At 43.9% G+C, this 25,591-nt stretch overlaps 1 protein-coding gene, 1 long non-coding RNA gene and 1 pseudogene across 2 annotated transcripts in view; 1 reads left to right on the top strand and 2 right to left on the bottom strand.

Annotated features, from left to right (window-relative positions):
• Positions 1–3,990, bottom strand: part of arhgef1 (Rho guanine nucleotide exchange factor (GEF) 1) — a 39,183-nt gene extending 35,193 nt beyond the window's left edge. The window contains 4 exon segments of the mRNA XM_070443886.1: positions 75–117; positions 2,861–2,959; positions 3,491–3,604; positions 3,911–3,990. Coding sequence (XP_070299987.1) covers positions 75–117; positions 2,861–2,959; positions 3,491–3,604; positions 3,911–3,961 — 307 coding nt within the window. The 5' untranslated portion in view covers positions 3,962–3,990.
• Positions 3,912–25,591, top strand: part of LOC139027868 (uncharacterized) — a 27,315-nt gene continuing 5,635 nt past the window's right edge. Inside the window, exon 1 of the long non-coding RNA XR_011480006.1 lies at positions 3,912–3,968. This is a non-coding gene — a long non-coding RNA (uncharacterized lncRNA). The remainder of the gene's footprint in view (positions 3,969–25,591) is intronic.
• On the bottom strand, positions 23,998–25,410 carry LOC139027807 (uncharacterized; annotated as a pseudogene).

The following is a 25,591-nucleotide window of genomic DNA, read 5'->3' as shown; positions in this document are numbered from 1 at the left end:
AGACCAGTGGTGGAWTAGCAGTGTGACGGCTACATTATCTACAATGATAAGAGAACGATCGTAGMAGGGCTTACCCAACTCAAACGATACATTGTGAGGTATTTGCACTCTGAGAATCTGTGTGGGTTGAAGAGGAGGAGAGAACATTTTAAATTTGACATAATGATAATATGCATCACACTGACTTCTACAACAACATTTATATGTTCTCCTCTGTTCCTCTGGTGATGTAGAGGTTAATCTAGGACCTGCAGTGCCTAGCTCCACTCCTACTCCCCAGATGCTCTCATTTGTTGACTTCTGTAACCAWAAAAGCCTTGGTTTCATGCATGTTAACATTAGAAGCCTACTCCCTAAGTTTGCTGTATTCATTGCTTTAGCACATTCTGCCAACCCGGATGTCTTAGCCGTGTCTGAATCCTGGCTTAGGAAAACCACCAAAAACCCTGAAATTTCCATCCCTAACTATAACATTGTCCGCCAAGATAGAACTGCTGAAGGGGGCGGTGTTGCAATCTACTGCAGAGATAGCCTGCAGAGTTCMGTCWTACTATCCAGGTCTGTACCAAAACAATTCCAGCTTCTACTTCTAAAAATTCACCTTTCCAGAAACAAGTCTCTCACCGTTGCCGCTTGCTATAGACCACCCTCTGCCCTCAACTGTGCCCTGGACACCATATGTGAATTGATTGCCTCCCATCTATCTTCTGAGCTCGTGCTGTTAGGTGACCTAAACTGGGACATGCTTAACACCCCGGCAATCCGTCTTTGAAAGCCAAGTTAACAAACAGATTACCGACCATTTCGAATCTCACCGTACCTTCTCCGCTATGCAATCTGGTTTCAGAGCTGGTCATGGGTGCACCTCAGCCACACTCAAGGTCCTAAATGATATCATAGCCGCTATCGATAATAGACATTACTGTCCAGCTGTATTCATCGACCTGGCTAAGGCTTTCGACTGTCAATCACAAGATTCTTATTGGTTGACTCAACAGCCTTGGTTTCTCAAATGATTGCCTCGGTAGGTTCACCAACTACTTCTCCGATAGAGTTCAGTATGTCAAATCGGAAGGCCTGTTGTCCGGACCTCTGGCAGTCTCTATGGGTGTGCCACAGGGTTCAGTTCTGGGCTGACTCTCTTCTCTCTATACATCAATGTCGCTCTCGCTGCTGGTGATTCTTTGATTCACCTCTACGCAGACGACACCATTCTGTATACCTCTAGTTCTTCGTTGGACACTGTGTTAACTAACCTCTGGATGAGCTTCAATGCCATACAACTCTCCTTCTGTGGCCTCCAACTGCTCTTAAATGCAAGTAAAACTAAATGCATGCTCTTCAACCGGTCGCTGCCCACACCTGCCCACCCGTCCAGCATCACTACTCTGGACGGTTCTGACTTAGAATATGTGGACAACTACAAATACCTAGGTATCTGGTTAGACTGTAAACTCTCCTTCCAGACTCACATTAAACATCTCCAATCCAAAATAAAATCTAGAATCGGCTTCCTATTTCGCAACAAAGCATCCTTCACTCATGCTTTCAAACATACCCTCGTAAAACTGACCATCCTACCGATCCTCGACTTCGGCGATGTCATTTACAAAATAGGCTCCAACACTCTATTCAACAAATTGTATGCAGTCTATCACAGTGCCATCCGTTTTTTCACGAAAGCCACATATACTACCCACCACTGCGACCTGTATGATCTCGTTGGCTAGCCCTCGCTTCATACTCGTCGCCAAACCCACTGGCTCCAGGTCATCTACAAGTCTCTGCTAGGTAAAGCCCCACCTTATCTCAGCTCACTGGTCACCATAGCAGCACCCACCCGTAGCACGCGCTCCAGCAGGTATATCTCTCTGGTCACCCCCAAAAACTGCCAATGACTGGAACGAACTGCAAAAATCTCTGAAGCTAGAGACTCTTACCTCCCTCACTAGCTTTAAYCACCAGCTGTCAGAGCAGCTCACAGATCACTGCACCTGTACATAGCTCATCTGTAAATAGCCCATCCAATCTTCCTCATCCCCATATTGTATTTATCTTGCTCCTTTGCACCCCAATATCTCAACTTGCACATTCATCTTCTGCACATCCTATCATTCCAGTGTTTAACTGCTATATTGTAATTACTTTGCCACCATAGTCTATTTATTGCCTTACCTCTCTTATCCTACCTCATTTGCCCATGCTGTATATAGATTTTTCTACTGTATTATTGATTGTATGTTTGTTTACTCCATGTGTAACTCTGTGTTGTTGTATGTGTCAAACTGCTTTGCTTTATTTTGGCCAGGTCGCAGTTGCAAATGAGAACTTGTTCTCAACTAGCCTACCTGGTTAAATAAAGGTGAAATAAATAAAATAAATAAAGTATAGAAATCTCAAACAATGCAGTACACCACAGTCACCASCAGATGTCACTTGAATACCAATAAAACAAAATGCAGGCAAGAGGAAAAATTTGAAAACAAAAGTACAATTTCTACTCCATGAGTCTCTCTCTACCTCTGAATGTTCCAATGAACTTTCACTAAACGTATCCTTTTAGAATAGAGAGGGAGTGTAAAACAGAAATAGAGCAATAGAAAAAGCAATTCTTCCCAAAGGTCATTCCCACGACCTGAACAGGAAGTAGTTTGTCAGCGTGAGAAAGTGTGACACACTGAGTAGAGGGAGACACACACACACACACACACACGGCGAGAGGAAGAGGGGTACAGAGGGTACAGCTGGACAAACGGCCAGTACCAAGAAACCAGAGGAAGTACGGTACAGAACAGTGACGTGCCATTCTGGCTCTGGGCTCTACAGTGGCTTCTTAGCTCCCTGTATTTCTTGTACTTACAGCGCTCTTGTCCAGGAAGCTGTTGTAGAACTCCACAAACTGCTTCTTGGTCTCTTTGGTACTGAGGTTCTTGAAGAGGTCAGCATGGAGGTAACACAACTGAGAGGGGGAGGAAGGGAGAGAGAGAGAGAACGAGAAAGAGAGAACAATTAGGAAGGGAGCTAGAAGATGTGAGTACCACACACAAACCATTTTCGATAACACTATTAGGAGGTCATTTACGCAGGCGTATGTAGACTTTCTACAGCATATTGTGACACTGTGGAGGACAGATAAGTGATCGGTATGGTCGGTGGAGGACAGTCTGGTGTCTATTAAAATACAGGTGCATCGCTAGCTTCAGGGACAGGCAGGGGGAGGTAGGGGGTTTGGGAGAGGGGTGAGGAGAGGGAGGCTGTCTGGGCTGTGGAGGGGTAACAGTACCTGGGTGGATCACGGTGTCTGCATGCAGAATAAAAGGGAGAGACAGGCATGCTTAATATCACTGGAGATACACAGAAACAGAGGTACACATGGAGCAGACAGACACTCATCACACACTAACATGGACATAAACACCCACACACACACCAGACAATACATCACCACACACACACACACACACACACACACACACACTGTAGTTCTCACCAGGGAGGAGCAGTCGAACTGCAGGATGACGTGCTGAAGGAAGACCAGCAGGTGGGTTGGCCGGCTCTTCACTAGCTCTATACTGGTGAAGTGACTGCTGTGGTCATCCACCGTCTGGGATGGACAGAGAGAGGGGGGGGTGCGGTTAGAAACAGTAGATATATTGAGGGAGAGGTGAGGAATAGAGGAGGGAAGAAGGAGACAGTACAGAGTGAAGGACAGATTAGATAAAGGACATTGGTGGACAGGGAATGATGGGTAGAGAATGGAGTATTGTGAGAGGGTCAGATTAGATAGACAGGGAATGAGGAGAAGGGTAGAGAATGGAGTATGTGAGAGGGACAGAGAGAAAGGTCAGAACAGATATGATCATTCAGTCTATTGTTCACTACAGTTCATTGTCATCAGCTAGTTACTCACGGGGTCCAGATCATTCTCAAAGTCCTCATCCTCGGCCTCGATGATGCTCATGGCTGGTGTAGCCACTGAGCCCCAAACGCTCCCCCTACAAGACAGAGACACAGTTAGACCACTGAGCCCCAAACGCTCCCCCCTACAGACAAGAGACACAGTTAGACCACTGAAGCCCCAAACGCTCCCCCCTACAGACAGAGACCACAGTTAGAACCACTGAGCCCCAAACGCTCCCCCCTACAGACAGAAGACACAGTAGACCACTGAGCCCCAAACACGTCCCCCTACAGAAAGAGACACAGTTAGACCACTGAGCCCCAAACGCTCCCCCTACAGACAGAGACACAGTTAGACCACTGAGCCCCAAACACTCCCCCCTACAGACAGAGACACCAGTTAGACCACTGAGCCCCAAACGCTCCCCTAACAGACAGCACAGATTAGATCCCATGGGCCCAACGCTCCCCCTACAGACAGAGACACAGTTAGACCACTGGCCCAAACGCTCCCCCCTACAGACAGAAGACACAGTTAGACCACTGAAGCCCCCAAACGCTCCCCCCTACAGACAGAGACACAGTTAGACCACTGGGCCCCAAACGCTCCCCCCTACAGACAGAGACACAGTTAGACCACTGAGCCCCAAACGCTCCCACCTAGAGACAATATGATTGAGTAAATAAACCGAAAATTAACGGACACCGACCATACCAATCACTTATCGCCGGCAGTTTTCTGATATGGTTCATCACAATCAGTAGCCTATACTAGAGACATGTGGAGTTTGAAATTAAACCAGTGTGTTAATATGGGTGATTGTTAATGGGACAGTTGATGGCTACAACCATCAAACTAGTAGTACTAGTAGTAGTACTAGTAAACTGTGGTGCACATTAATATTATAAACGTATAGTTATATTTATTGTTATCGCATCAATTCAGACAATTTATTACAATGTGGATTTTTGGCACCATGAGGAGACAGAAAAGAGAGAGGACATTACATCATCTGACACCACCACAACCTGCTGAGTGACACTACGAAAGTCAACCCACACCGACCTCGGCCTCACCCACCACCCACAAGAAGATGAGGGAGGAATTATATATAGGCTATCCCAGGGTTAGGCAACCCTGGTCCTGTTTTAGTTTAACTGACCTGGTAGACCAGGTGTGTTGATGTTAGACAATCACTGAACTGATCAATGAGCTCAGTTGGTCAGGTGTGGTGCCTAGTTGGGACAAAATCCTGCAGTACCTGCAGCACTCCAGGAACAGGGTTGCCGACCCCTGGCCTAGCCTATAGGACCCCATAATCATACTACTAAAGCCTTGTTCACACTGCAGGCCTTAATGCTCAAATCCATTTTACAATACTGACTGTCCAAACAGCAAGTCACAAGCAACCAAATCAGATGTGTGTTCAGACAGCAGTCATTAGCTGACATGGCCAAGCTATTTGTCATAGTAACCACGTGTGTGGCAGTGGTGTAGCAAAGATATTTATAACTAAACCAAGATAGACCACAGCCTGTCGTTTCAAATGGAAACAAATGAGTCACAGTGGGCAGAACAAGCAAGGAGGTGGGCAGAGCCAAGCACAAGCTAGCAAGATCCTATTGGCTTGTTCTAGCATACATTTGCATATTTCCGTTACGGAACGCCTACTCTGAAGTGTGTGTGTGCAATAACTCAATTCACCTTTTCACTTCTTCTAAACAATGCAATTTTTTGGAAACTTTAGCAAAGGGTAAAGTCTAGAAAACTTAGTCCACTCTGTTTGCAAGAGATTACAGTTTCGGGAACAGAAAACTCTATTGAGATCAAAGGTTTAATCAATGAGAAAATGTGCAGAATGTCAGCCAAAATCCATCTCGTTCCACCTTCTCCACTGCCGGCCACTGGGCTTCCTCTCACTGCCATATTTGGTAGTGAGTGGGAACGCCAAGTGGATGATTCACATTTATACATCTGCTGAAATATCTGTCTCATTGTTCTATCTGTGGGTGTACTCTGATTGGTGGTGGTGCTCGTGGTTCCTATCACTCAGAAGTTATGTAGCAAGTCAAGGTGACAACAATGCCTGCCATGGACATTTCCCAGTTGCTTTGAGTGTTCAAAATCATAGTGTAAGAACACTTAAGCCCTCAAAGGATAAGACGGTCCAGCTTTCAAAACAAGTCCTTTTTGGCAGTCAACTAACTAGCTAGTTAGCTGTTAGCTTTCTATTACATTCTTTAATTTATTTGTAAACAATTAACAAGCTAGTTAGTTACCACATGTTCTTTGTCAAACTGTCAAGATATGCCAAATAACAGTCTAAAAACCACTTGAGGGTAAATAAATCAGATTTGACTGTTCAGACACAAGACCCATAGCACCTACGAAGKTGGTTTGAAATGTGGCTTGAAATTGGCTGTTGAAATTGCAGGAAAAATAACAGATTTGATTCAGATATGGCAAGGTCCAAAGCAAGGAGTTGGGGGGAGTCTACTGCGATTAGAGTGTTCGGATAGAGTATTTGGTAATTAAAGAATTTAAAATTTCAATTTTTAAAAAATTGGGGGGGGGGTCGGCACTATCCTGTGTATGTGACAATTAAACAAATTGGTATTTACACATACCCGCTGATTAGGGGATCGGGCGGGGGTAAACTCTGGTTTAGATCGATCGCTTTTTCTCCGATGCGGGGGGGGCATGTTAAACGCTAGGTTAGAGAAAATCTAATTCATGAAAGGGAGGGGGTTTAAACTCTGGTTTAGCGGAGGGAGGGGCGGGGGAAACTCTGGTTAGGGAGGTGAGGGGGGTAAACTTGGTTAGGGAGGAGCGGGGGGTATAAACTCTGCGTTAGGAGGGAGGGGGGCTTAAACTCTGGTTTAGGGAGGAGGGGGGGGTAAACTCTGTTAGGGAGGGAAGGGGGGGAGTAAACTCTGGTAGGGAGAGGGGGGGGTAAACTCTGGTTAGGGAGGGAAGGGGGAAACTCTGGTTAGGAGGGGGGGGTGTAAAACTCTGGTTTAGGGAGGGGGGGGGGTAAACTCTGGTTAGGGAGGGGGGGTAAACTCTGGTTAGTGAGGGTGGGTAAACTCTGGTTAGGGAGGGGGGGGGGTAAACCTGTTAGGGAGGAGGGGGGGTAAACTCTGGTTAGGGAGGGAGGGGGGTAAACTCTGGTTAGGAGCGGGGGGGGTAACTCTGGGTTAGGGAGGGGGGGGGGTAAACTCTGGTTAGGGAGGAGGGGGCGGGTAAACTCTTTGTTAGGGAGGGGGGTAAACTTCTGGTTAGGGAGGGGCTGGGGGTAAAAAACTCTGGTTAGGGAGGGGGGGGGTTAAACTCTGGTTAGGAGGGGGGGGTAAACTCTGTTTAGGGATGGCGGGGGGACGTGTAAACTCTCGGTTAGGGAGAGGGGGGTTGGTAAACTCTTGAGTTAGGGAGGGGGGGGTAATAAACTTCTGGTTAGGAGACGGGGGGTAAAACTCTGGTTAGGGAGAGGGGGGGGTAAACTCTGTTAGGGAGGGGGCGGTAAACTCTGGTTAGGAGGGGGGGGGTAAACTCTGTTAGGGAGGGGGGGTAAACTCTGGTTAGGAGGGGGGAAGGTAAACTCTGGTTAGGGGGGGGAACTTCTGGTTAGAGGTAACCTCTGTTAGGGAGGGGGGGGTTAAACTCTTGTTAGGGAGGGGGGGTAAACCTCTGGTAGGGAGGGGGCGTTAAAACTCTGGTTAGGAGGGTGGGTAAACTTGCTTAGGGAGGGGGGGTAAACTCTGGTAGGGAGGGGGGCGGGTAAACTCTGGTAGGGAGGGGTAAAACTCTGGTTAGGGAGGGTGAAGATAGGAAAACTCTGTTAGGGAGGGGTAAACTCTGTTAGGGAGAGCGGGTAAAACTCTGGTTAGGGCCCTTTGCTTGCTATCACGACAGCATTACTGATGCAATTGACTGCAAGAATATAAAGGGGCCAATTTGAATTCTCCAATCAATTTTTGGAGAATGGCTAAATATCTAGCGCCATTAAAATCCTGGAGTGTTTGACTAATTAAGTAGAATCAAGGTGCTTTCTGCAAATCACAAATTCCTCTTCCTCCAGGCTCCTCTGAAACATTTAGATTTGGGATCGTAGCTTGGAGGGAGTTAGAGGGGTAAATATTTTAACCCAAGGGAAACAGTTGGACATGCCTTGCCAAAACCCAGTTTACAGCTGAGCATTCAACAAAGTTTAACTAAGCCTGAGCCAATAATGCCCTGAGGGAGAACTCATGACAGTCAGTGACGGCTAGGCCTGTCCAGGAACAACCCCAACCCCATCTCTTGGACTCTACCCTTAGACCCTAGGTTACACCTTCAGCTGTAGACTGTAGGAATGGAATACGCTACACCCACAATAACATCTTATAAATATGTGTATGTGACCATTAAATCTGATTTGAATTGATGTAATCTAAGAAATCTGGCAGAAGCTCAGAACCTAAACCCATTTCGAAAGTAGAGCCAGATTACATTTTGCTTACACATACCCAACACAACTTCAGATCTCCAAACACAGAAGGGGTAGGGGCTAGGAATTGTTTGTAGACCAGAACCTCTGCAGAGTCCCGCTCTTCCCCAGCAGTAGTGAGTTAGGAGTCGTGAGTTAGGGGCAAGTCCATGGTAAGGGAATTAAACAGAGATCTCAGATTTTTCACTTTAAAATGTATACCCAACAAAAAACAATTGATTTCAAAGTTTAACAAACTGTACAACTCAATGCACAAGAACTGCTTTTAACAGTTTCCACATAAAATTGTGCAAAAACACATTTACAGGAAGAACTGTGCAGATACAAAGTTTGGTAAAATAATACAACTGAGGGAGATTTTACTGTAATTATGTTACCGATCTTTGTATCTGCACAGTTTTCCCCAGGAAGCATACATWTTTTTATTTTTTTATTGTGTCAATTGTTCAAAGTAGTCCTTGTGCATAGAGTTGTACGGTTTGTTAAACTTTGAAATCKTTTGTTTTTGTTTGGCATACATTTTTAAGTGAAGAATGAGAGTCTCAGCATAATTCCATTACCGTGCAATAGCCCTTAAATCACAGGAGTGGACCCACGCCCTGCATTCATCCTCCAGGCCATAGTAAGTCAGGCTCCTAGAAGCCACCGGGGAACACCCTGACAGTCACAGCAGCACCATTGTCCAGCCCTGAGTCAAATCACTACTGAGAAGATCTTATAAAGGCCTGTGTGTGAATGAGGATGTGAGCGGGTGGGTGTGGGCCTGTGAAAGTGTAAAAACAAATTGTAGAAAGAGTACAGTGTATAAAGAGTGCAGCGTATCTAGATGACGTGAGGCGCGATAGTAGCAAATGTGTGTTGGGTTTGAGAGTGAGGTTAGGTAAGTGACATAGACTAAAATAGCACATTGTCTTGTAAGGAGAAGTGGTGTTGCTGGTATGAGTTCAAAAGAGGTTTTAGAGGTCAAGAAGGAGAGCGATGGAAAAATGAAGTTGGAGGAGGAGAGAACATGTGGTGATTCACGGTCATGTGTAGAGGTAAGTCAATCAAATGTATTTAGAAAGCCCTTCTTACATCAGCTGAAGTCAAAGTGCTGTACAGAAACCCTGCCTAAAACCCCAACCACCGTGCAATGCAGGTGTAGAAGCACGGTGGCTAGGAAAAACTCCCTAGGAAGAAAGAAAGAAAGAAAACCTAGAGAGGAAGCAGGCTATGAGGGGTGGCCAGTCCAGTAAGTAAACCAGGGAACTGAGTGGAATGCACAAATGTGCACAAACACACGCACAGAGTAGGGTGAAATAATCCCACACACCTTCCCCTCAGCACCACACATAACAACCATCACTGTTAGTAGCCTGAATCAACAAATGCCCTGGCTGCACTTAGAGTAATCTTGTTCACCACACACTTCTGCCCAATGCTATGTGCAATTAGCCTGGGGACGAGGGGGCATGTAAAGTAACACAGCTGCAGCAGCCATCATACATCATTTACCCAACCGTACAGTTACATCACCATGGCTACCACAGAGGCTGAACGTACCTGGTGCCTAGTGGAACTATGAAATGCTGTCACATAAAGTAGTATCCCCACTACAGTGCAAACATGGGGAGTCTGCTGTTACAGACAGTGTTGGGATACTATAGCTTAAATCTGAGGGTCCCTTCTACTCTCCTCTCCTGACATACTGAACATTCCACAGCATGGCACCAGACTACACCAGTCTCTTCCCCTTCTCATCTCCTTGACTTCTCTTCCCCTTCCCTTCTCGTCGAGACACATGAAAAGGTCTGGATGGGCTGTTCTGACAGTGAGGAAAGGGTGAGAATCTATTACAGACTATTGGGACGTGACTTGGTGAGGAAAGGAGACAAGGAGAGGAAGTTGATTCAGGCCATTTTTGGGACGCGGCCCAGAAGAGTAGGAGAGCCCTGGAGCTCCTGAGGAGGCAGCTGTGCTACTCCTTCCACGCTCCCCTCCACCTCCTCTCCCTCCATTCTTCCCTCTCGTCACATTCCAACAATAACTCAGCATGTTATTATAACTCAATAGGTGTCAGCTGGCATCAGTCTATTGATAGCTATCAGGCGCAGGTGCCTCTGTACGTGTGTATTATAAAGCACCTGTTGCAACTCCTAGCTCCATATTTCACTTGAAACACATTCATATTATATGGTTATTCAACATGTTTTGTTTTACAGCATTTCTTAGTTCCACCAGGCAGGTCAGTGTGAGAGAGTTGTATTAATTACCACTGAGTCACTGTTACACCAGCTCTAGCACCAAGACCACAATCCCCATTGTGTAACCGTTTGAGCAAACAAACACCCACCGTGTCACCATTTACACAACCAACAAGAACGCAGGACACTGAGGGGCCAAACGATGACCTCACCCCACTGTGAGCTTCTTCACTGTCCATACCACAGTGGGAGGGGCTGATACCTGTCAATCAAGCTTCTTCAATGACAGTCCCATTACAGTGACTGTCAGTCAGAGCAGTTTATGTCAGCCAGTCAGAATCAGAATAGGAAGGATCATAGAAATTCTAGTTGTATGGTGCCTGCCAATACCCAGTAAGACTAGAGCATCACAGAAGGCTGGAGTTATAATAATGTCAACAGAGCCAACTGGCACAACACTTGATGAAGCCTTAGACAGACCCTTATGCAGTGGTGGAAAAAGTACTCAATTGTCAAACATGAGTAAAAGTAAAGATACCGTAACAGAAAATGACAAGTCAAAGTCACCCAGTAAAATACTACTTGAGTAAAAGTCWAAAAGTATTTGGTTTAAAATATACTTAAGTATCAAAAGTAAAAATCATTTCAAATTCCTTCTATTCATTTAAAAACATGAGGCTTGTCACCTAAAACTGTCACAAACTTTTACAGATGCACAATTGAGAGCATCCTGTCAGGCTGCATCACCGCCTGGTATGGCAACTGCTCCGCCCTAAACTGCAAGGCTCTCCAGAGGCTGGTGCGGTCTGCACAACATATCACCGGGGCAAACTACCTGCCCTCCAGGACACCTACAGCACCTACAGGAAGGCCAAAAAGATTATCAAGGACAACAACCACCCGAGCCACTGCCTGTTCACCCCGCTATCATCCAGAAGGCGAGGTCAGTACAGGTGCATCAAAGCGGGGCCCGAGAGACTGAAAAACAGCTTCTATCTCAAGGCCATCAGACTGTTAAACAGCCATCACTAACATAGAGAGGCTGCTGCCTACATACAGACTCAAATCTCTGGCCACTTAAAAAAATGGAATACATGGATTTAATAAAAGGTATCACTAGTCACTTTAAATAACGGCACTTTAAAAAAAGTCTACATATCCTACATTACTCATCTCATATGTATATACTGTATTCTATACCATCTACTGCATCTTGCCTATGCCGCACAGCCATCGCTCATCCATATATTTATATGTACATATATTTATTCCATCCCTTTAGATTTGTGTGTATTAGGTAGTTGTGAAATTGTTAGATTACTTGTTAGATATTACTGCACTGTCGGAACTAGAAGCACAAGCATTTCGCTACACTCGCAATAACATCTGCTAATCATGCGTATGTGACAAATAAAATTTGATTTGATCCGCCAGATCAGAGGCAGTACCAGGAACCAAGGATGTTCTCTTGATAAGTGTGTGAATTGGACCATTTTCCTGTCAAAACGTAGCGAGTACTTTTAGGTGTCAGGGAAAATGTATGGGAAAAGTACATTATTTTCTTCAGGAATGTGGTGAAGTAAAAGTTGCAAAAATCTAAATAGTAAAGTAAATACCTCCAAAAAACTACTTAAGTAGTACTTTAAAGTATTTTTACTTAAGTACTTTACACCACTGCCCTTATGTGACTGGTGAGAGTCATATAATACTGTAAAAATAAAAGCAACAAAGAGAACGAGGGTTCATTTCTAAGTACCAAACATCCATTCATTGTGTCAGCTTAGGTCACTCTTCACCCCAAACACCCGGTCCCACACAATAGCCTGTGTCTGGTCCCCTGTGCCACTATGACAGCATGGCCCTGAAATAGAGCAGAGCCCTAATGGAAGCTAGCTGTGTTTGTGCTCTTTTTATCTGGCCTTCTCATCAGGCAAGGCTTCATTACACTGAATGAGTCCGAGCTTCTCTGGGGTCCTACGGCCCTGGCCTGGCTCCGAGGGGGTGTCCCCAGAGGCGCCTGAGTAGCAGGAGGCACACAGACAGGAAGTGGGTGTAATTTCCTCAGGAAGCGATCATAGCCATTTCCTGTTTGACCTGTCTGCAAGAGTCACGTCGAGAGATCGAAGACGAGAGATGAAGAAGAGGGGGGGAGAGAGAGAGGAGGAATGGGGCACAAAAAAAGAGAAAGCTAGAAAGAAGGATGGATCATGGCAGAGGAGAACAAGGTCAGGGGTCCGATTAAGAAGTGACACCCTTTTCTTTATTTGACCTGTGCTCATCACCTCTGTCACTCAGAAGAGGAAGTTGGCAAATATTACATTAACGAAACCAACCGAAGAAAGATGATTGAGAAACAGAGAGAGTCGAGGTCACGTGGGTAAAACTGAGATAAGGTCTGAGAAGCACAGTGAGACCCTAGTACTGCTCACTGCCATCATGTGTGTGGGGGGGGGGTATGCGTATCAAATCAAATGTTATTTGTCACATGCTTCGCAAACAACAGGTGTAGACTAACAGTGAAATGCTTACTTACGGGCCCTTCCCAACAATGCAACGTCAACGATGGAAAGGCGACTCCGGGATGCTGGCCTTCTAGGAAGAGTTCCTCTGTCCAGTGTCTGTTTTCTTTTTCCCATCTTAATCTTTTATTTTTATTGGCAAATGTCTGAGATATGGCTTTTTCTTTGCAACTCTGCCTAGAAGGCCAGCATCCCGGAGTCGCCTCTTCACTGTTGACGTTGAGACTGGTGTTTTGTGGGTACTATTTAATGAACCTGCCAGTTGGGGACTTGTGAGGCATCTGTTTCTCAAACTAGACACTAATGTACTTGTCCTCTTGCTCAGTCGGCACCAGGGCCTCCCACTCCTCTTTCTATTCTGGTTAGAGCCAGTTTGCGCTGTTCTGTGAAGGGATTAGCACACAGCGTTGTACGAGATCTTCAGTTTCTTGGCAATTTCTCGCATGGAATAGACTTCAATTCTCAGAACAAGAGTAGACAGGAGTTTCAGAAGAACGTTCTTTGTTTCTGGCCATCTTGAGCCTGTAATCGAACCCACAAATGCTGATGCTCCAGATACTCAACTAGTCTAAAGAAGAACAGTTTTCTTGCTTCTTTAATCAGAACAACAGTTTTCAGCTGTGCTAACATAATTGCAAAGGCATTTTCTAATGATCAATTAGCCTTTTAAAATGATAAACTTGGATTTCCTAACACAACGTGCCATTGGAACACAGGAGTGATGGTTGCCTCTGTACGAGGCCCATAATAAAAAAAATTAAAAGCAGTTTCCAGCTACAATAGTCATTTACAACATTAACAATGTCTACACGGTACTTCTGATCAATTTGATGTTATTTTAATTGACAAAAAAAGTAATTTTCTTTCAAAAACAAGGACATTTCTAAGTGACCCCAAACTTTTGAACGGTAGTGTATATTACTCAATATAAGGGTATATGTAAACAAATGTACTGATTAACCCTACAAATACTTACACGGCCAGGCACCTAAGATAGCTAGCTACTAGAACAGTTTACTGCCTGGCCTTGTAAGTATTTGTAGGGTTAATCAGTACATTTGTTTACATAGCAGAAAATAGTATTGGGTAAACAGAGATTGTCATTCACAACTCAACATACTACAGTAGCAGACTCTGGACCTAAATGGATGGACGTTCCAAAAGAGAGAGATATAATACAGAAGAAAGAACCTAGAGAGGCAAAGGAGATGAGAATGAAAGAGCAAAAGGAGAGGGGGGAGAAGTGTCAGGAGGATGTGTGATAGAAACAGCTGTGCTGAAGGTGGTGTGAATATGCCCTCATACCCCATCCTCTCTACCAACCCCTCTTTGTCCGCTTCTCTCGCTCTCTTCCTTCCCTCCCCGTACTCTGTTCTCCCCTCTCTCTCCACCTTCAACTCAATAATCTTGGTTGGTATTGCCACTCCAATACAACTAAGCCACACATGACCTGAACAGTAGAGCCAATTATGCACTGGCTAACATAAGACTAGCAACTCAAAAAAGTCCTAACCCCTAGAACACCAGCGGTGTGTTAAATCCCCTGCATCTCTTTCTGTCCCGATTGCCTATCCGTTAGAGCCAAAATATACTTCCATACCTAACAACTCCTTGGCATTACTTTCCCTACCCCCTRTTTTTCTCTCGCACTCTCCATGTAAGTGGTCACTCTTTCATGCTTTATGGAAACATTGGATAGACGAGGGCCAATCGACTGTCATGGAATGGGTTCGCAGTGAGCCTCCCGACTATTTAACTGCTTCCAAATGTGTGTGTGTGTCTGGATAGTAGGGTAATTGCGCAGGCCAAACACAGAGGCCTTTGATTACCATTTGGGTCGTGGAGAAACATTCTCATTCATTCAGAAGGGATGTGTGTGTGTGTGTGTGTGTGTGTGTGTGTGTGTGTGTGTGTGTGTGTGTGTGTGTGTGGTGTGTGTGTTGTGTGTGTGTGTGTGTGTGTGTGTGTGTGTGTGTGTGTGTGTGTGTGTGTGTGTGTGTGTGTGTGTGTGTGTGTTTGTGATCAGGCCACGTTTTACCACCATGTCTAGTGGTGGCTGATGATGACTTGAGGACTGCAGCACATAAAGCAGCTATGTCCGCCCAGAGTTGAAAGAGCTTTCCCAGAATCCCAATCTGGGCTGGCTCTGAACATGGAGGTAGCAATACCGCCGCCCAACAGACACGCCCTCCATGACGTTACGGCCCACATAACGCACCAACCATGCAACCCAGTCCTGCTGCATTCATATCCTCCATCTTAACTTAGCTCTATTACTGAGGAACCATAAACCACATACTGCAGCTAGCATCATTATTGGACATTTCTGTTAAATTTCTCAGTGCAAATGGCCTAATAATTAATATCTTCAGATTTAGTCATACAGCTCTGTCTCCCCTTTTCTAACCAGACTTTTAGAAAATAATGTGTATACAACTCACTCAGAGTTGTAAATGTTAAGATAGTGTCGTGTCCTAGGGCCCCTCTCGTTGTTTACATTAGAAACCTCATCAGCTCTGCTGTACTGTCAACATGGATGGTCATTTGAGGCTGCTTGCTCTCGTGATGGTGGTGTGTGTGTCTACCCTCACTTATCCCACCCACCCCTATCCCGCTCTCCATCCATCCATCCATCCATCCCCCAAGAGTAAACACGGTCCATGAAGCCCAGTCTAGTTTTTTCCAGCCTGACCCCGGGAATGAAAGAGCTCCTTCTCTCCTGTTCTCTACCAGTCTGACTCACATTCTGACTGGGGGCAGAGCTGTTTCCATGTCACACGGTCTGTCTGCCTGCCTGTCTGTCTGTCTGCCTGTCTGTCTGTCTCCAACACACAAGGTCTAACACAAGACATAATACACACAGACAACTGTATACCACAAACACAGTCCAATTGTACATACTGTATGTGCACACACATCTTCTCTCTACTAAAATACACTTCCAGGGCTTGGGGATGTCACCCCTTGCACACATCTCCTTCACACATGTTCAGCTCCATTCCCGCCTCTACATAGTGTATCAGAGGACAGTGGGTTGGTCCTGGACTGTTTTGAACTCATGGCTGTGCTACAGGGCTGACACAGCACACTTGAATTATCAGGAAGATGAGATAGCCACTCTTCCTCTGCTACAAGCTATGACAGTACAACCAGGGTTTCCTGCTGTTTCACCTGCAGAATACCCATGAGCTAGGCTAACTGAGAACCATCACCCACCCTGCCGTTACAATCTCCACTTATTACAAATTACGGCTCATTTAACTGTCGTCTGGAATGCACACTAGGCTAATTGCAAACGGACATACAGTATGCACACACTGATGACACACAGGGTTCTTGGTTAGCACGCGCGCACACACACCACACAACACACACACACACATCACACACACACAACACACACACCGAACACAATCACCACACAACACACACTTACTATCACACCCATCACAGGCTACCATGTTGGTTCCCCACCCCACCACCTCACTGTCAGTATTAGTTTTGCTCAGCGGCCCAGGCTATCAGCAGACACACAACGAAAGTAAATCTTGTGCACTATACACACAATATCATCAATCGAGCTCAATCAAGTGAAGTGAAAGAGTGCCGTGTGTGTGTGTGTGTGCTGTGCTAGGATGAGTTTGTTGTGTAACGACATCGAGCACCCCACTTTTGGTAAACGACACACACAACACGGCACTTTCACTTCACTTGATTAACATAAGAATCTACACAGATTACTCTTCTCAACATGCCTTTATAGCAAAACTGAATAGCTGACATGTTTAGATGTTTATTTTGTAAGCCAGACAAGTAGGCCTATAGGGAATCCCTAGTAGTTTACCCTTTGTCCAGAAGGACAGCCCCCTGGCTGTTGCATTGTGGGTAGTAGGCTATATTCTACCATCTGCTGGTTGTCTGGTCGTAACCCTATAGCCTAGTTACTGAGCTCAGTGTACCTCAGCTGCAACTACACTAGGCCTAATAAAGCACTGGGATTCCTCTATTAATGCCTTGAGAGAATAGGATTGTGTACCTGAGAGAATAGGATTGTGTACCTGAGAGAATAGGATTGTGTACCTGAGAGAATAGGATTGTGAGAGAATAGGATTGTGTACCTGAGAGAATAGGATTGTGTACCTGAGAGAATAGGATTGTGTACCTGAGAGAATAGGATTGTGTACCTGAGAGANTGAGAGAATAGGATTGTGTACCTGAGAGAATAGGATTGTGTACCTGAGAGAGGGATTGGCGGAGGGCGGGGAGTGTGCATTCGTTAGGGCTGGGCAATATGACCTAAAAATCATTTACATTTTTTCTAACTTAAAGGGCGATTCACGATATATAGTTTCTCTAAATAGGCTTTGTTGTACAATTAAAGGTCAAATACTAGGGATGCACAATATATCGGAATCGGCCGATATCAGCTAAAAATGCCAACATCGGTATCAGCCCGATGTCTAGTTTAACGCTGATGTGCAAAACCGATGTCAAAGCTACCGTGCATACCTATATAACGTAGGTACATGAAGTAATGACGCCACGTAAAATGTTGCGCAACACAGCCTTCCTAACCTAGCCCACAATGTCTGCTGTGTGGATCGAGCAATGAACAAGTCGAACAGTCATTTGAAAGAGTAAGAAAATTTCAGCGAGACAACTCAAAGGCAAAATCCATTAACGCCAAGATAATAGAATTCATTGCCCTTGACAATCAACCCTTCTCTGTCGTGGGTGATGTTGGCTTTCGGCGACTGGTCAAGCACCGTTACACACTACTAAGTGCGCTATTTTTCAGATGTTGCCCTACCGGAGTTACACAGTAATAGCGTCACTGCTATTAGCTTTACGACATACTATGGAATGCCGTTTGGGTTTTTGCGTGTCAAAAAAGATACGTCAAATAACACTATTTCATGCGTTAAATAAGCTTTTCATTTGACACGTCAAATAACACAGTTCTATTATAGAATGTTGTGTGTTCTGAATTTGCACGTGCAAGCCAAGCGCCACCACTACTATCAGTAGCACAGTCAAAGCTGTACAAAAAAAAGTCTGCAAACACCGGCCACAAACAATGTGTTTACAATACCACGTTGGTAATAAAGCATTATTTGTTCGACAGCAACTTCCGGGGTAGCTAGCTAGCTTTAGCTTGGTACCTAGCTAGCACCAATACAACATTCATGAAAACAATGACCAGTAGAAACTGCAGTCATTTTCATTATTCTTAGCAATGATTTAGGAATCCTTGTGAGTATTAGCTAGGTAGCCACTTGTTGTTCGCCTATTGAAATTGAACTTCAGTTCATGAAAATAAATAGCTAGCCAGCTACTTAACCCTGTTGCTCAAAGCTAATGTTATAAGCAGCCAGCTAGCTTCATCTGGCTAGTGAGGCTCGACCTGACCGGGTTATGTGTTGTGAAGCTAGCCACAATAAGGATTAGGAACAATAGTGGTTTGCCTTCAAAATAAAAGTACCTCTTTGAAAGTGATGCAGAAGGTTGCAATTGGTGGAATCATGCCATATTTAGACGAGACTGTTAAACAAGGTTAGAATGTGAAGCAATGAAATGGGGTATCAGTCTACTCGGTGACACCCACAGAACACAAGTGTGTAGAGTTTATGCAAATATTAGCGTTGTAGCTCTTATCGCAGGACTGTGACTGTGTGAAATCACCTCCCCAGTCAGGCTATTGTGTGTATTGACATTCATATTGCACTGTACAGCTTTACCAAAGGATCGGGAATCAATGAAATGGGGTATCAGTCTGCTCAATACCCAAGCTATTTTTTCCCAACGTCCTCCTCAGAGTTATCAGACTCCAAAACATCCACGTGACATGCAGTCATATTCAGGTCCTGATTGGTCAACAAGCTTATTTGCCACGTCAAAAATGTTATTTGCCACGTCAAAGTGTTATTTACCGTGCATCTTTTTTGACAAGCAAAGACCCAAACGGCATTCCATAGAAATCCAGGTTGTGAATGAAACGACTGAACAAATGAACAACCCTTTGAGCTTCAGGCAAGACTGCATTTGCAGAGGTAGAGAAAGAAAGAAAGAAAGAAAGAAAGAAAGAAAGAAAGAAAGAAAGAAAGAAAGAAAGAAAGAAAGAAAGAAAGATGACAGCAAAATGTTGTTGTTCCTCTAACAGAGACAGGAAGCCTCTGTAGTTCAGTGGTCGCCACTGACACATCACAACGCTCCAAGCCCAACCGCCATTTCAGCATCACGTCTCATCTGATCAGTTCAGCTACAGAACCATTCCAAAACAACTACGGGTCAACCCACAGGCCCATAACAACAGACCGTGGCTGAATTTGAGACAGTGTTGTTCATATTTTGAGCAAAGGTCATACATAGCACCTAAAGCAACATTTTTTCTGATTAAGCCTTCACAATGTTGATATGTTGTAGGCCCAATTCAGTCCCTTAGTAACACATAGACAAGATTCTTTTTGGAGTTCAACTGAGGCTGCGAAACTAAACTATATAGGCCAAACCCTCTAGGTCTTTCTAAGTCACCTTAGTCACTGTTACTACAGCAGCTGGCTAACACCTGGTACTTTACCCTGCACCTTACAGACTGCTTTGCCCTATGTACATAGTGATTGAACACTGGTCACCTTAATCATGTTTACATACTGTTTTACCCAATTCATATGTATATACTGTATTCTAGTCATGGCTTATCCTATATAACTACTGCTGTACCCGCCTTTTCTATGAACATACTGTCTATACCAGTTTATATATATTCCGGACTTTGACATTGCTCATTCTGATATTTTTTATTTATTTATTTGTACTTATTGGATTATGCGCATATTGTGGATTATTGCTAGGTACTAATACCACATTGTTGGAGCTAGAAACACAAGCATTTCGCTGCACCTGCGATAACATCTGCATATCTGTGTATGCAATCAATACATTTTGATTTGATTTGTAGAGGATAAAACAGAACGATGGGGGAGGGGAGTGAGACAAAGGGGGAGGGGAGAGGCCAAAAGTGGGATGGACTCCAGTGACAGATGTGTGTTTGTATAGCTGCTGTACTTTTCATATAGAAATACAAAATAGTGTGATCAACTGGAGTGCAGGAGAAATATGCTACAGTGTATGATAAATCTACTGGTACAATCTCACAGTAGGCTATCTACTTTTGATAATGATTAACAATATAATCATTATAATGTGTGAAATTATGTCTAAATAACACTCAGACTTTAGGCTGGTTTAACAACTAAATCAAACATGCCGCTATTAATGTTATTTGATAAAGTATACTTTTTAGGTTTTAAATGTCACATTGAAATACCAGGGAAAAAATACATAGGCAAGCAAATTATCGCACGTAGGCCTGGCCGCATTGCTGGCAATAACTGCTATAGTTACAGAGTTACATTAAATAATAGGCTACAATGTCGCGAGTCATTTTACAAATTCCGCTCCTTGCAACATTTTTATAACATTACGGATAGCGATACTTAGTAGCCTGCTAAAAAAGTATCACTTGATTGAAAAAATTWGCTAGCGACCTGACACGTACCCTTGAAATACCAGTATGCTTCAGCAAGTCTTGCTTTGTAATAAAATAGTTTTTAATTAACTCTAAAACACCTGATTTTGGTACTCGAGAGAACGAGATGTTCCGCTAGATTGTAGCCAAACACAACATTCCTTTAGCTAGACGCTAACTAAAGGCTGTCTGGTGAGCTGGCTAGCGAGAGACAAGCCTTTACTCGCGGAATAACCTAATTAATTCCCAAGTTTTTTTCATAAGTAACTAAGCATCGAACGTATGTGCGTGTTAAATAGATTAGCAAAAATGTTAACGTGGTACTCACCTCAAAATACAGCAACAACAAAAAAAGACTGACAAACGTCTAATATGGTTTGCTGTTCGAAAGTTGTCGTATGTCGCTGGAAAAAAACATTGTACGCGGAAGTACAAATTCAAGTGCACAATTTCCCCTTGACTTATTTTTTTATCTGCATAAACCACAGGCAAAGTTATGCATGACGATGTCAAAATATATTACTTTGATGTAATCATACAGTTTTCAATATGATCTAGTTATGCAAAATCTGGTTTTCGTGTAACTTTTTCCATCCCCAGTTGTTTCCTGTTGGGCTTCCATACAATATTGTGTTACACGGTATTCGTTCCCCTCGTTCACCCATGGGAGTCAACCGTATCAACAGTTATTCAATGCATCTTCAATGTGTTTATGTAGCAACATTTTAGTTCACTGCTAATCTTTCCACGCATAAGGTAATCTGTGTTAAAATATTATTTATGGAATTGAACACAATATGTTAATTACTGAACAGTTTGGTATGGAACACTGAACTAGTGCATCCATAAATACATGTAGGTATATCCAGTAGAGGCAATGCTTTTTTTCCTTAAACTTCTGTTTCACTTAGAAATATGATCTCATATGTTTCACAATCCACAAATAGGCTATCACACAAAGTAATTCCGATGTAGGTAGTGTTGGCTGTTTGTGAAGGTTTTAGGGCATGCACCTATCTTGGTTTGTCATCTTCATTTCCCTTCTTCATATCCGGCCTTTACTACTGTGGCTCTGCTTCCAGTTGCATCCGAAATTGCACCCTATTCATGTTATAGTGCACTGGTCAAATGTAGTGCACACTATGTAGGGAAAACTATGCCATTTTCAGACTTTTTAATCAACACGTTTAATAAAGGTAGGCGGCAGATTTTCATGTCATCATATCCTTGGGAGAGGAGGCCATATGGTATATGCTGTCCCATTACCCTGACTATTACAACTCATTGAACTCAATCAGTCAATTACACATGCAAGGAAAATAAGACTAAGGGAAACCATGGCCAATTTTTACTCATTGCTCATGAAATCAAACCCTTTCCATGATATAATGTCACAACTTTCTTGTAGACTAGATAGGTCAATTACATTGTAAATAGGTCCAGGTTTTCGCCACCCTGTTTGGAGTAAGAGATGCCCTACACCAGGGGCTCCTCAAGCAGGCCCTATTAGGAGCCTCCTTCCATGTGTAATGCACACATTCACACACAATGCGAGTTCAGTGCCACAAAAGTCCCATCTCCAGAATACATGTTTTATTGCTTTAGAAGTTATTCATATTTTTTTCTTAATTTTTGCTCTTTCATTTTTTCTCTTTACAATAAACAAGAACATGTGACTAATATTTACGCATGATCATTTGGATGTGTTTACACCATACATTCACAAAGGAAAGAGTATTTCGCGGTGGTTTGGTTGAATGCCACACAGGATCATGAAACGAGATTTCTGGTAGAATCCAAAAAATATAGAAATTACATTGACCTTTATAACATAGGGCTTTCACACTAATGTTATATCCGCACCTGTTACAACAACCATACCATCGATATCTGTACATGTGGGGGTAGTTAGTATGCACTCTGTGCTTCAAAGTGAGCACTTGGGAATGGAGAAGTTGGTCTGTGTCCCAGTTGGTATTGAGATACTTTGTACCTCTTGTTTTAAATTTCTACACCACGGGGACCCTATTTTCCTAACTGTTGCCATGGATAACAAAGCTTAGACTAAAAATCATCTACCATATTTTTTGTTGTAGTTGAAAGAATTGCTGAAAACCAATATTTAACTCACATTTGAGAAATTTACAGACAGTTCTACACTGGGTGAATGGCTAACTATAAAAATAAAGACGACAACGAACTATTTAAATCCCAAAGGGCATCTTGGCAAAATGACCAAAGGACACAATTATCTGGGGTGGAGAAAAAATATGAGACAAATTCCCATATATGTCCTCCTCTCAGAAAAAACACCTTTCCGAGCGGCAGATACTCCTGACTGCTTGTTAATCTTTTACAAACTTTAATACACCTATACTTGTCATTCCCAACATTTTTTAAATAATAATTAAATTCACCCAAACACGAGCAACTTTTATAATGTTGATAAACTAATTAAATGTAATGTACAACCATAATAAAATATATACTGAAATATTGATACAAATTCTAGATTTGTCCAGCTCTCTCTTGTTGCTCTCTCTTTCTCTCTCTCTTTCTCATCCTCTCACTGAAGAAAGTTAAGCAATTGAACTTGGTCATTACACAAAACAAACAAACAAGTAATGGGTTTAGAAATGTAGCATACAATCCAGAGCATTAACATTAGCAGAGCAAAATGACTAATTGTTTGGAATTTGGGGATGATCATTTTTCCCAACAAACAATTAACTGTAGCAGGCCTCCTATAAAGACCGACCAGCTTGGCAATGTTTGACTATGTTTTGACAGAAAAATACATCCGTCCCATAGAAAAGGAATCCTCAAAAACTAAAGTAATCATCTCTGTCAGATATAATTATGTGGCCATTATTGCATTAATGCTTATGTGTGTGTATTGTAGTTTGTTTATTATGTTTCTAGTATATATTTATTAATGTAATTCATTATACACGTTGAGTTATAATTTACGCAGTTTGATGGACCCATTGCAGTAACATCGGTAACATATGAATACGCAACAGAACAACGTGCAAATGCCTGTAATAGCTCAAAATATCACTGAAACCATGAGACAATAACAAATCGTGTGGGAGCACATGAATGAATAAGTAGTACAACATACATCTGAACATGGTAACATCTCAGTAAATGTCAAAATCAGCACAGCTTCACCATCTCAGCTATGTTGGACAAGTCAACAGTAAAGAGGAGGCAAGAAAGGGGGTGAGAAAGAAAGAGGAAGGGAAGGAAGAAAAAAACCAGAGAGGAACCGGGCAAGATGGCTTCAAAATAAAGGACCAACATAACATGAAGGGAGAGAGAAGAGAGAAGAGGAAGAGGAAGGGAACGAGAAAGAGAGTTATTCTATTTAGAATCTATTAAGCTTGGATCCAATTTTTAGAGTCTCTGTTCTCCCTGTGCCGTTCCAACAGAGCCATGGAGGGAGAGAGGGAATAGAAGGGAGGGAACGAGAGGGGAGGGGTGAGGGCACCAGGCTCTTGAGGGATGGGGGGAACACAGGGGGGAGGAGGGAGGAGAGAGGTGGCAGTGCTCCCCCTTCTTCCCTGGACCAGGATCTGTGATTCGGACGCTCAGCCCTGGTCTCCTTGGTGGTGTCTGAAGTAGGCTCGTTGTCTGAGCTGCAGTCACTCAGATCTGTGATCTCCCAAGGTCTGAGTCGACTCTGGGTCCTGCTTCACCCCGCCTCGCCGCTCCAATGGCTCTTGTCCGCCCCCCAGCACCCCACCAGCACCCATCCCTCCAGACCCAGCCCTAGACCCTACCTCTAACATCCCCAACCCAAGCCCCGTGCCTGGGGGTATGGTCTCCCTTCTCTCCCTCGTCACCCACAGAGCCTCCGTTGCCATGAGTCCGTACCGGCCAGCGACAAGAGCAACCAGGTAAGGAGGCAGCAGAGTCTGGGCTGCCCACTCCGTGCCGTTGTAGTAACCCCGGTCTGGCCTGCTCTCCTCTCTCCCCCCCTCCTGCCACTCCCCGGGGGAGTAGGGAGGAGAAGGGGTGAGGCAGCTGGCCCAGGCTGGTCCTGCAGCGGGTTGGGGTAGAAGGTGGGAGGGGTAGAGGGAGCCGGGGGCAGTTTGGGCAGTTTGTTGAGGGAAGAAGCCCCTGCGAGGCTAGGACTTGAAGCCCCCCAGGGGTAATCGAAGGAAGGGTTGCGGGGGTAAGGACCCGCAACAGGGACGGGGGCTTGGAGTTAACAGGGAGCGGCTGGAAGAGAACAGAGGACCAAGAGACAGAGGTTAGCTCTCCTGAGGGGTAAAGTGTCTCCTGACAAACCACATCTAAGCATGGTACTCTATTATGCTCTCATATAATTAGCAATGCAAATCCACAGCTATGCGCTGGGGCAAAATGAGAGCGCTGTTGATTTGAATAGAACCCTGACTTAGATATATGCCTGCCAACCTATTCACACATCAACTGGTTCACAACAAATATGAACATGATGAGAGATACTGCTCTCTGGCACAATTCATATCCTGTTTAATAAAGAAAGTTAATGCCACTGTAATAAAATAATACTGGTCCAATTGAAAAAAGGAAATGGACTGTGGTAAGAGAAATCCACGTTATTTAGCAAATATGTCTGTTTTGGCCCGTGTGTATAGTCCAGGTGCTTGGTGAAAGTCAAACTAAATAATGAAAAAACGTTCAACCCGCACACCCTGGTATCTAGTTGGCTCCATTCATACATTGAATATACAGTTGAATTCGGAAGTTTTAATATGGCCTTAGCCAAATCTTTAAACTCTGTTATTCACAATTTCTGACATTAATCCTAGTAAGAAAATCCCTTAGGTTCAGTTAGGATCACCCCTTTAATTTTTAAGAATGGAAATGTCAGAAATATTAGTAGAGAGAAATGATTTATTTCAAGCCTTTTCTTTTTCTTTCATCACATTCCCAGTGGGTCCACGAAGTTTAACATACACCAATTAGTAATTTGGTAGCATT

This window comes from Salvelinus sp. IW2-2015, linkage group LG6.1, assembly GCF_002910315.2.
Source record: "Salvelinus sp. IW2-2015 linkage group LG6.1, ASM291031v2, whole genome shotgun sequence".
NCBI classification, from domain to species: Eukaryota; Metazoa; Chordata; class Actinopteri; order Salmoniformes; family Salmonidae; genus Salvelinus; species Salvelinus sp. IW2-2015.
Note: the sequence above shows the minus strand (reverse complement) of the source record. Positions and strands in the feature narration are given on the sequence as shown.